At 32.2% G+C, this 13,112-nt stretch overlaps 1 protein-coding gene across 1 annotated transcript in view; it reads left to right on the forward strand.

Moving 5' to 3' along the window:
• Positions 1-4,995: 4,995 nt before the first annotated feature.
• LOC141715011 (cytochrome P450 CYP72A219-like) overlaps positions 4,996-13,112 on the forward strand; it is a 57,862-nt gene continuing 49,745 nt past the window's right edge. Inside the window, exons 1-2 of the mRNA XM_074518499.1 lie at positions 4,996-5,222; positions 5,398-5,768. Of these exons, the coding sequence (XP_074374600.1) occupies positions 4,996-5,222; positions 5,398-5,768 (598 nt within the window). The remainder of the gene's footprint in view (positions 5,223-5,397; positions 5,769-13,112) is intronic.

Consider the following 13,112-nt stretch of genomic DNA (forward strand, 5'->3'; position numbering starts at 1 on the left):
ATATTTCAATTAATCACAGAATACACAAAGAGATTACATTCTGTAAATACTGATCATAAAGTCTGATGCATCAGAACAAAACTAGGCAGATTTAGAAAAAGAACCTGAAACCATTCCAAGTTCACTTACCAATCTTGTAAAAGTGGCTTCACACACTGTAGAGGGGTGAATACAGTGTATAATACAATCAAATCGAACTTTAATATCTTAAGTAACAGAAAACAAACTTTATTGAAACAATAAACTCTGTTACAGTATGGAACTGTTACCTCTCAGTGATGAACAAATATCACGAGAGCTACTAGGGTTACAATGAATAATCTTCTTGAATATGATAACACTTATAGTGTAAACCCTATGTCTGTGTTTATATACTACACAGTTACAAGATAATCGCTAATTGATATGGAATATAATTCTGCTTCCTAAAATATATCAATCAGATATCTTTTCTTTCAAGTATTCCATTCTTCACGGAACTCCTTCTTCATGCATATCTCTTCTTATGTTTATCTCGATCTTCTTTCCTTTAATCAGCTACTGTCCTTATCTGAACGTCCTTCAGCACTTAAGTTCTGATATCTAACTTCTGATGATTATCTCCTGATAATATAAGTACTGATATCCTTAAGTCCTGACTTCCAGTATAAGTACTGATCAATGGTTAAGTACTGATTTGTCCTGTTAAGTAAGATCTGAAATCTAAACATAAATCATATTAGTCATGACATTATCAAATATATCTAACAAAGGGAATGTGTTGTCTGGCTCAAAAGAGGTTAGATTTGCTTTCAACAAGTATTTTAGAAATATTTTTAATTTAAGAAAGTTGGAGTGTTTTGAATTGAGGTCTTTGATAGACAAAAGATTAAGTGATAAGGAAGTGATTTTCTTAGAAAGGGATTTCTGCTTGAAGGAGGTTGAACATGCACTTAAGTCATTTAGCAATGATAAAGCTCCAGGTCCAGATGGCTTTAATATGAAATATATCAAGGAGTCTTGGCCTTTCTTGAGGGATAAGGTTTTGGAAGGGTTTAAAGTGTTTGCTACTACTGGAGTACTTCCTAATGGTTTTTGACTCCTCATTCATAGCTTTGGTGCCAAAGGTTAATGTGCCAATTAAGCTGAATGACTTCGGACCTATAAGTCTAATAAATAGTTTTTCCAATTTGTTAACTAAGTTGCTATCAAATAGGTTAAAGGGTAGACAGGCTGCTGAAAGCATCTTTATAGTTAATGAGGTTTTCCATTCTGTGAAGTCTTCCAAAAGCAGGGGATTGATATTAAAGATGGATTTTGAGAAAGCTTTTGAATCTGTAAGTTGGACTTTTTTGTTCAAAGCTTTGAGATGTTTAGGATTGTGGAATATATGGATTAAGTGGATAGAGGATTTTTTTAAGACAATTAGATTATCTGTTTTGATCAATGGTTCACCTACTAGGGAGTTCAGCATGTCAAATGGAATTAGGCAAGGGGATCCTCTTTCTCCTATGATTTTTAATCTAGAAGGAGAAGTTTTAAGCAAAATTTTATGCAAAGCAAGTGAAAGAGGTCTCATTGAGGGTTTACAGCTGAGAAAGGAGGGTAAGAAAATTTCTCATTTGCAGTATACTGATGATACCATAGTTTTTCTACAGGGTAATGAGAAGTCAATTTTGGGAATTAAAAGAGTACTTCAATGTTTCCAATTGCTTTCTGGCTTAAAGATCAATTTTCAAAAAAGCAATATTTATTCTTGTCACATTCCAGAAAAAGAGCTAGAGTATTTTGCAGTAAAGTTGGGTTGCAAGGTAGGAACTTGGCCTTTGGTATATTTGGGAAGTCAAATTGATATTAGTTCTAGAAAGGCAATCTTTTGGAAGCCTTTAGTGGAGAAATTCAAGAGCAAATTAGCTAACTTGAAGAAAGATAGCTTGAATCAAGCTGGTAGACTGTCTTTGGTTAAATCAACTTGGAAGGATTTTTTTGGGGAGATTTGGCAGAGGATAGAGGAGCTAAATGCAAATAGATGCATCTCATATCTTGGAACTCAATTTGCAAATAAAAAAATAGGGGGGTTTATGCTTAAGTTCTTTGCAGCATAGAAATTCAGTGTTATTGTGTAAATGGTGGTTTAAATGGCAAGCTGAGAGAAAGGTGGCTTGGAATGTCTGGTTAAGGGATAAGTATGGTTGTGGTAAGGGTGAGAGTCTAGAGATTTTGAGCAATAATAAATCATGCTCAGTTATGGTACATGATATATTCAAGGCAGTTGCTAAATATTCTGAATCTGGTTATTTAGGGACTGGAAATTTGAGGTGGATAGATGCTGATGGGGAATTAACCCTTTTCTGGGAAGATCTTTGGTTCCAGGATAGAACTATTATGGACATATTTTCTAGGTTATATAGCATATCTAAGCTATAGCAGAAGGAAGTGAGTATATTCAAGGTTTTATTGGATTGTTATGATAGGAGTGGTGAAGTTTTCTGGAAAATGAAGTTAAGAAGTTGGGAGTTAAAGGATTTGAGAGAGCATAGAAACATAGTGGACTCAGTTCATCTATCTGCTAATCAGGATATGATTATTTGGGTCCCAGTTATGGATGCATATACCACTAGGGCTGCTTACGAATTATTGATCAAAAAAGAAGTAGAGATCTGTGATGACTGGGACCATATCTGAAACTATAAAGTGCCTGAAAAAGTTAAGTTATTCTTATGGGAAAGTCCAGTATGAGATTGTCCCAACAAAGGTTTGGTTAGCTCATATAATTCATAATTATAGTGATTGTAAGCTTTGTCTACTGTGTGGTTTGGATCAGGAGTCCCAAGAGCATTTGTTTTGGAAGTAAATTTTCTCAAGGAAAATTTGGGTCCTAGTACTAAGTTGGTGGAGGATAGTATCAAAGGTGTATATTGAAGACCGGGCATCTATGTGGAGGTCTAAGCTCTTTTTTCTTCATAAAGGCATTAAAACAGTTTGGATTAGTGTTTTAGTAGCCACTTTGTGGACGATCTGGTTGCATAGGAATCACATATCTTTGATAACAAATCTCCTGATTGCAGGTGTATACTTTGATTCAAAGTAGAGCTCTAGAATGGTGTTTGGATAATGTCATTATCAATACTAAGAGAAGTACTTGATGGTCTTGTAATCCAATTAGGGTGGTTACTGCAAGTGAGAAGGATTTGTAGGGAGATTTTGTAAATAAAAATAATTTTGATATTATGGCATTTATAGATGGAAGTTTTAAAAATAATGTTAAGGGAAAGATACTAGCTGGTATTGGTGGAATAGTTCAAAATGTTGCAAGAAAAAAGCTATTGTAGTTTGCTGGTCCTGCATCACTTTCTAGTGTGCTGGAAGTGGAATGTTTTGCTTTGGAAGTTTTGCTTAAGTTGTTAAAGGATAGCAACTGAAATAGAAAATATATACCGGTGTTATCAGATAATGAGAAGTTAGTTAAGGAGACTAATTTGGATGTTCTTCAGGTGAGACTTTGGAATGTTAAGCTTTTAGATGTCCAGTTAAAACATATTAATAGAAATTGGAATGAAATTGCAGATGGACATGCAAAAAGGGGTATTTTTTGAGTAGTCTAGAGGTGATTAAATAGGAGAATTGTTGTTTATTAGGGGAGAATAGAATATAATTTTGTTTTTAGGATTTAATGGATTTTAAGCTAGTAAATTTTATAGGTATAATTACTTGTAGGGTAACTATTTTGCTTGGGGATACTGGAAAAAGGTTTTTAGATTCCTTCTTGGAAAACCAAACAGTTGCGTTGGGGAATAGTTTTGAGGCTGTAGGGCTTTTATGACAGTCTCTTGGGGGGATTAACTAGATGTAGTATTTTTAGGAATATGTTGTGTACTTGATGATAAGTTAAACAAAACACTTAGTAGATTTAATTCAGTAATTTTGTAGCCTTCAACGGATGATCACTTTCAACATCCGTTGAAAGGGTAGCTTATACATTAATAAGCTTAGTAGCACATTTCTGCATATTGTAATGCCTTAGAGAACTAGATGTTATAGAATGTTTTAAGTCATGTTTACTACTAGATTGATATGGAAGATAGGTTGGTCAATTATAAATATTAGATGCTTTGTAATCTTGTATAAATGAAATGGAGTCAACTGCCATGAAGATAGCCTCAACGGATGTTCCACAAGGATTCAACGGATTATCAACTAATGTCTCAACGGATGATCAACCAGACTCTCAACGAATGATCCAATAAAGCTTCAACGAATGATCCCACTGAGTTCCAACAGATGAACAAATAAAAAGAGCAGTTGATAGTGACTTGACAGTCATATGCGTTGATTGTATGCAAAAGGAATGTGACAGCCTATTATCAGGTTTTAGAGAACAAAGAAGCATTTCCATTTCCATGCTTGACTGAAGATATTCAAAGATGCTGGATTGAGAAATGAAGGAGCATGAAATTAGACTAGAAATATTATGTCTTATTTGTTTATCTTTTTATCATGTAACTTGGTGATATATAAACCAAGTGTAGAAAGTACAACTTTATCCAATTTAGTAAGCAATTACCGGAGAAATAGATAAAGCTATATCTGTAAAGAATTTCTCTGTTCTTCTAAGTTCAACTTGTAAGCAGCTGTGTGTAAATACATTATATCATAAAGTTCTCAATTTAATATATATTTTTGTGGATAAATTCAATCCACCAGAACATTTTTAAATACTTGTATTTGATTACTTTGTGTTTGATTTCTTCAATACTTTCATTCTGCACTTTAGCCAAATCAAACACTGATATACATTCATAGTAGAACAGTTCTTAAAATTGAAAAAGTAGCCAGAATTACATTCAACCCCCTTTCTGTAATTCTTTATTAGATTGTTTGGAAATAACTAGTACATAAGAGGGTTCTTTGCATGCATCCACTACATATAATTGTCTCTTCAAATTTATTCATTGTATTCATCTTTTTAGAGAGAAGTTCGGTCTAGGGTTTACACAGTCCTGTAGTAGAGTCTTAATGGAGGAAAAAAATGTCAATGTATATGCAAGGTGGTTGATTCCAACCAAGAGAGTGGTTAAGTGTAATGTGCACAGTTTTTTCTCGCAAGAGGCTTTACCAAATGGGCAGCATTCAGGCATAGGTGTAGTATTTAGGGATTGTTTGAGGGTTATTTTACATATGACTGGTGGGTCCTTGAGGTTTGAAGATCAAGGGGAGAATGAGTTTCATGCATTGTTAGAAGGGTATAAGGAGGCCTAATATAAGGGTTACAAGAAGGTTATTTTGGAAACTGATCATGTGGATGCTTACTGGGAGTTGTATAATTCTACGATTCTGGTTGGGTGGCCTCAATATATGCATGTTTTGTGGCAACGAAATCAGAGAAAGACTGATAAAAACTATAAAGTGTGAGCTTAGGCTGGTTGACAGAGAAGCTAATGAGTTAGATGCATATCTGGCAGAATATGGGGCTAATCACTGGGATCGTATAGTGATTATAGAGAGGGATTTTGGGAGAATTGAGGAAATTTGGTATTTAGACATGGGGTTAGGAAACATTGATCAGAGGTTCAGGGCTGTGAGGCAGAGTGAGATTGAAGCTGATGTTATGGAGGATGAGGTGATTGATCCTCAAGAGGATGATTTACCACAGGATGCAGAGATCAATGTGGCTCAGGATCAGGGCTTTGGGTTGCATGATGAGGAAGTGGATGCGGATGAAGCTACTGCAGAAAATGCTGGTGGAAGAGATTTGGTAGGTCTTCAGTGGGACTACCTGCAGATTATTGGTAGTTCTCTAAGGTTTCCAACCAGGTGCCCCCATCTTTTTTTGGTTAAGAGCATTTATCCTTTATTAATTCAAAATTGTTGTGGTCCTGCCTCTCATTGAGTACGAGCCTTATTTTATTGCTTTAACAATATTTAGCTTACTTAGTTTTAATCAAAATATTTAAACAATATTTTTATATAAAAAAATTATGTATTAAAGATAATCATAAGTGAAAAAGAATTATATCAGGTTTAATCTTTTTTTACTAATTAAGTTTATATCTTATAATTGAGTATTTGTTATAAAAAAATCTTTATCGAATCTTTACTATTATCTATCTATTTTAAATTATAATATACGAAATATTAAAAATTTGGTAATCAGTTAGTATTTTAAATTTGGTCCGCTCTAACATAGCCTAAAACACTTGTTTGGATTTTGAGGTAAGATAACAACCGTTGATGTTTGATAGTTTTTACTAATATTTTATATTTTTTGGATTCAACAATTTTTATTTGGATATCAAAAATATTTAAATTTTTAATTAATATTGTAAAATTTAAAGTTGGACCGTAATTCAATCATTTTTAATATTTAGATTATAATAATTTCTCATATATGTTTTAGAAATATTTACAATTTCCCATTAAATTTTAGAGGTATTTAAAAAAAATTATAGCGATTAAGGGTTTAGGATTTAGGAAGATCCTAAACCCTAAACCATAATTTAAGAATAGTTTATTTTTTTTTAATATTTGTGGTTTAACAATTTCATATTTAAGTTTTAAAAATATTTAAGAAAAAATATTAAAACTAACAGCAATAGAGACTTTATAAGAAATAACAAATTCAAACTTATTATTTGCTTTGAAAATGTGTAATACTTATTATCCCTATACATATTTTAATTGTAATAAGAGCTGCTGAATGCGTAACATTTTCAATTTTTAAAAGAAAAAAATAATTATACATACACATGAAAGCATTACTTTTTGGTGCAATGCGTAATAGGATACTCCCTCTGTCCCTAAAAATATTTCTTTTTGTGTTGCACACGTTTGTGAATGCACACTTTTGATTGTTAATATGTTTAATTTTGTATTAGTTTTAAATATTAAAACTTCATTATATTAAAGTACTCATAAATACGGATCCAATAAGATCACTCATAACTATATTTGATATTATAGATTAGAGGTAAATTAGCAGTCAACGGTTTAACATGAACAATACAAAAAGTCAATATAGGAAATAGGAACGGAGGGAGTAACATTTATGGGCGAGTGCTGTTATATTTGTCACAGTTACTAATTTCTTTTTGTTATTTCTGTTCTTCACCCGTCCAGGGATGATGCACTTAAAAAAATGTTAATATGTATTTACTTTGTTGAATAATTATATCTTTTATTTTATTCATATTTTTATTATGTTACAATCTTTTCAACTTGAAGTTTTTTTCCTTTTCTAAAATCAAAATTTTCATTTTAAATTTTAAAGAAACTAACATATTAATATGACAAAATATTTTTTTAAATATTCTTATATTACCCCTCGAAATCAAATTTTATATTGCTTATTTTGTATCTCTTATATTAACATTATATTTGTTAATTGTGTTATGATGACGCCGTACTTACTAGTTTTTTTAAAAAAAAATTACATTGTTCAACTTTTCATTTAACGATTTAAATACAATATGTTAAGTACATTATCTATGGTATACATTTGGGAGGGAACATGCCCCATTTTATAATAGTAGCAAATAATTGTGTTAAAAGACTATCTCTTTCTCTAATAGTCCAATTCATTTTAGGGATTTATTATACATGATAATTGTTTTAGGACTTATTCTAAAATGCTTCATTTTCAATTTTCATGGCTCTATCTATCAAATTTCACAAAGAAGTTTGGTCCAAAATACTTGTCGTTCTTATGTATCATTTGGTAGATATGTATTAGCAGCATCACTCATTTTTAACAAAATTAAATGAATAAGACAAACGATTCAACATATTTGATGGATAGAAAAGATCAATCAACTTGAAAATGTGATTTATTAGCAATTAACACTTTCATTTACACTCCCTACTACAATAAGTCTTATAAATTTAATTTAATACATTGCTACAATAATTGTAAGAAATTTGTAATTTATATTTATTTATATGAACGCGAGTGTAATTCTTAAAACTACTCAACAAAAAATATGATTAAAGAATTATTCATAATTCTTATAAGTTCACGTTCTACTACAAAACTAATTTACTAAAACGTGTTTTACAACCGTTTATAATTATGTTTTTAAATAGTATAACTGAAAATAGTTTAATATGATATGATGCATTGTTGAGAATTTATATTTCTTGTTGGTCATTCTAAAATTCCAAATACCTAAAAAATTGTAAATAACCACCCTACATATATACTTCAAATTAGCAAATCTTTTTATTTTATAATGAAATCTATAAATATTATGTAATTTTTGAACAATTATTTCCTATAATAAAAATTAAAAGTCAAACAAAATAATTTTAAAATAAGACTTAATTTATATGTGCCTAAAAAATATGAAGATAAAGATGGTACATTTAATTTGGAAATAATGTTTATAACAATATTTAAATGGTAATAAGAATTTAAGAGGTATTTTGTGGCCTAAAATTTAGTAGAATATTAAGATGATAACTTTCACTCGAAGGGAAAGTTTTAAGGTAATGTTAATATGGTAATTTTGAAGAATAATAAGATGTTAATTTTATTTAAGGAGAAATTTTAAGAGAACATAAGGTAATTATGAACTTTTTTATATTTTATATTTTAAAATTTTAAAAAATTAAGAAAATAGATTGAGATAATATGAGAAGCAACACCTTGCCGAACTCGTTTTCTATTTTACATAAGTATTAGTCGACTAAACGGCGATTCACGATATCATAAAAACTATTTTCTTAAATATTAAAATATGTTATTCCCAAACAATCCTACAAGAATTACAGTAGGGGGTTGAATGTAATTCTGACTCCTTTTTGAGATTTAAAACTTGTTCTAACTTAATATATATAACAGTGTTTAACTTGCAGTAATGCAGAATGAAAATAGAAATCAAAATACTAAGTAATAAAACACAGAGCTTTAAAACTTTATGGCGGATTTGAATGTATCCACCATATATATATATATATATATATATATATATATATATCAGATCGAGAATTCTGTGATACTTTGAATAGCATACAACTACTTACAAGTGAACAAACAAACTTACAGAGAAATTCGTAGCTGATACAGCCTTATCTATTTCTCTGGAAAAATGAGCTTTCTTAGTTACTTTGTTCTACTTGTTACTGTTGGTTTATATATCACCAAGTTAAATAATAATAAGACAAGACAATAAAACAAAATGAATCTAGTCTATATCATGCTACTACATTACTCTATCCAACATATTTGAATATCCTCGCATTTTCATGGGAATGGTAATGCTTCTTTGTTTTCAAAATCCTGCTTAACAGGCTGCCATATTCCTTTTGCAAACACCCGACGCATGTGACTGTGTTGTCATTATCAACAGCTATTTTGAATATGATCATCCGTTGGGACTATGTTGGTCATCCGTCGAGAGCCTTTATAGATCATCCGTTGGGAGTCTTTGTGATCATCCGTCGAGAGCCTTTGTAGATTATCCGTTGGGAGTCTTTCTGTCACTTGACTCTATTTCACTTGTACAGGATTACAAGAAATCTTATATTTACAATTAGCCAACCTTTTCTGTACATCAATCTAGCAGTCATCATGACTTACAGAATCCTACAACATCTACTCAACTAAAACATGTTGTTTGTAGAAATGTTCTACAATACTTATTGTTACATAAGCTACACTCTCGATGGATGTTCAGTTATCATCCGTCGGGACTATTTTAGAACATCCTTCGAGTGCTACAAGTTTACTAAGTTAAATCTACTAAGGTGTTTTATTTAACTTATCATCAAGTTCACAACATATTCCTAACAATCTTCCCCAATTTATGTCTACTGGAATTGTAGCCATAAATTAAGAGAAACTTGATGAAAACAAAACACCTTAAATGTACAAATTGAAATATAGTAGATAAAACTGATAAGTGCTACAAATTTATTAAAAAGTGAATAAAGTAGAGTGTACAAAGAGTTCTCACAATCATTATCAAGGTGCTCCTCTAGTCTGAGCTGACATTTTCTGTTTCCTTGATTGTCTGGATTTCTTTCCAAGCTTCCTGTTATTTTCTTCTATTTGATTTTGAAGTTGTATGTGGAATTCAAGTTCTTCAGCATCTGATAGATCCAGTTTTTCTTGCATTTCCAATTGAGTCTCATAGCTAAAGATACTCAATTGGTCAACCAGTCTGAAAAATCTTCTAACACCCTTGTCATCCATGAATTTCATCAGCCAATAAGGCCTCAAATGCACTTTATTTCCTGTGAAGGGAATTGATAGAGTCTTTGGGAGTGCATATTTCGCTTTATTACTCCTTAGATCTTCTATCTTCTTTAGGACTAATTTCCTTGCAGTCACATTAAATCCAAAGTTTTTCTTGAAGGATGAGAAGATCTTTATCAACACAGAGCAACTTTCTTGAAGAATCCTGTGAAGAGGCCATGTGATCTCTTTCACTCCCTTGTACTTGAACACCAGTCTTTCAGGGAGATTCCTGTGAGCATCAATTGCTCTCACTTCTTCTAGTTCATCCATGTAGAGATTAATCTCTGAAAATTCTTTGATATCACAGATGTATAGAAGATCTCCCTTGTTGACAGTTGGTTGAGCTTTGGTTAGGGCTTTGGTTCTGAGAGTCATAGGCTTGACCTTCTTGGTTGCTCTTATCTTTGTCTTCTTTGCTTTTTTGAAAATTGGTAAATTAAGTTCAGGAATTGGCAAACTTTCCCAATCTATTGGCTCATCCTTGGGAACTATAAGCTCACCATAAAAATTCCTTATTGGATCCACCTTAAATTCTTCATGTACCACTGATGGCTTGAATGTTTGAGTTGTAGTTGTAGACTGTTTGGGAATGTAGTCTTCCATTTCCTCATCATTGAAATCCAATTTTCTTTTGGAAAACAGCTTGTATCTGAATTTCCTTCTCTATTGAGGTTTATTTTGCACTTTTTGATCCTGAGCTTCAGTTATCATAGGTTGTTGTTCAGAAATCTTAGTTGCAGTTTTCACAGCTTGAAGCTTGGACACTATAGCAGCTTCCTTTTCCTTCTGTTTAAGTTTCTTAGCATCTATAGCAGCTTGCTTCTTTTCTTGCTTGATTCTTTCTTTTTCTTCTCTTTTAGCTTCTGCAAACTGAGGGTGTCCAGCCACCACACAGATTTCTTTACCATTCCTATAGATCTTGGCAATTCTTCTTTTCAACATTGAATTAGTTCGATCTTTGAAGAATGCAATGGACCTTGCCAACAGCTTCTTTTCATCTGGCCTTAGAGTCTCAAATATAAGATCCACAGGATTTTTGTCTGATGACTTTGGATAGTTCTTCTTAGGTTGCAAAACCAGATTGGCTTTGGAGACTTTATGCATGAAGGTTGGCCTTTTTTCAAAGTTACCTAGACTCATTTCATTCACAGAGATTTTCTTGACTTGAGAGTAGTGATGAAAAGTCTTGTCTGGTTTCTCAATTGGCCCAAATTTCTTGGTAATTTCTTCAATTATTTTCCTCCATTTGTCATCCAATTCCTTCTCACCAGCTGCAACATCAAGCTTCTTGAAATTTGACTGTGAATCCAGCTTAGCAGCTGCTATTTGGATCAGATCAATGTTGTCCAATACTGGTGGCTTTGGTAAAGTAATTTCTGGAACCATTACTTGACTAATTTTAATGTGAAGTTGTTAGGAATATGTTGTGAACTTGATGATAAATTAAAAAAAACACCTTAGTAGATTTAACTTAGTGAATTTTGTAGCACTCGACGAATGATCAAATATAGTCCCGAAGGATGATTCAATATAGTCCTGATGGATGATGATTTGACATCCACCGGGTGAGTAGCTTATGTAACAAATAAGTTTTGTAGCACATTTTTGCAAACAACTTTGTGTAGATTCTGTAGGAGCATATGAGTCATGTTGACTACTAGTGGATATGCAGAATATGTTGATTAATTGTAAATATAAGATGTCTTGTAATTCTATATAAATAAAATGGAATCAAGTGACAAATAGCTACCCGATGGATGATCAACAAAGCTACCCGACGGATGATCAACAAAGCTACTCGACGGATGATAAGCATGTACCCGACGGATGATCAAATTCAAATATATGTTGACAGTGACAACACAGTCACATGCGTTGGGTGTTTGCAAAAGGAATGTGGCAACCTGTTAAGTAGGGATTTGATAACAAAGAAGCATTACCATTTCCATGCTATTATGAAGATATTCAAAGATGCTGGAATAAAGTAGTGAAGTAACATGAAGTTAGACTAGATATGTTTTGTTTTATTATATTGTCTTATTGTCATGTAAACTTGGTGATATATATACCAAGTGTAGCTAGTAGAATAATTAACTAAGCACACACATTTTCAGAGAAATATTTTCAAGCTATATTTTATAGCATTTCTGTGTAAGTTTAGTTGTACATACTTGTAAGCAGCTGTGAGCTAATCAAACTTCACAGGGTTCTCATTAGATATATATATATATATATATATATATATCTGGTGGATACTTTCAAATCCACCAGAAAGTTTTAAAAGATTGTGTATCTGGTACTGAGCAAGTAAGGGAGAATAAGATACAGCTGCTAATTCAGCAATATGAGCACTTCCACTGTGAAGAAAGTGAGTCTCTCACTGACATTTTTAGTAGATTTCAAAAGCTACTAAATGCTCTGAAGTTACATGGAAGAGTCTATCAAACAAAAGACTCTAACCTCAAGTTCCTTAGATCTCTTCCAAAAGAGTGGAAGCCAATGACAGTCTCATTGAGAAATTCTCAGGATTACAAGAAGTTCACCTTGGAGAGACTATATGGCATCCTAAAAACTTATGAGCTTAAAATAGAGCAAGATGAGAGGATGGAGAAAGGAAGGAGGGTCCATAGCACTAGTTGCTGAGTTAGAGAAAGAGAAAGAGATGAAAGTAGAAATTGTTGAGTCTATATCAAAGGTCTGTAAAAGTAAGGGCAAGGGCTGGTAGCTGAAAATGAAGATCACTTGAGCCAAGATAATATGGATGATATTGATGAACATCTAGCATTCCTATCTAGAAGATTTTCCAAGCTCAAATTCAAAAAGAATTTTGGAGCAGCCAAGCCAAATAGAAACATGGTGGATAAATCCAAATTCAAATGTTTCAAATATGGCTTGGTAG

The sequence above is a fragment of the Apium graveolens genome, chromosome 3 (genome assembly GCF_009905375.1).
Source record: "Apium graveolens cultivar Ventura chromosome 3, ASM990537v1, whole genome shotgun sequence".
NCBI classification, from domain to species: domain Eukaryota; kingdom Viridiplantae; phylum Streptophyta; class Magnoliopsida; order Apiales; family Apiaceae; genus Apium; species Apium graveolens.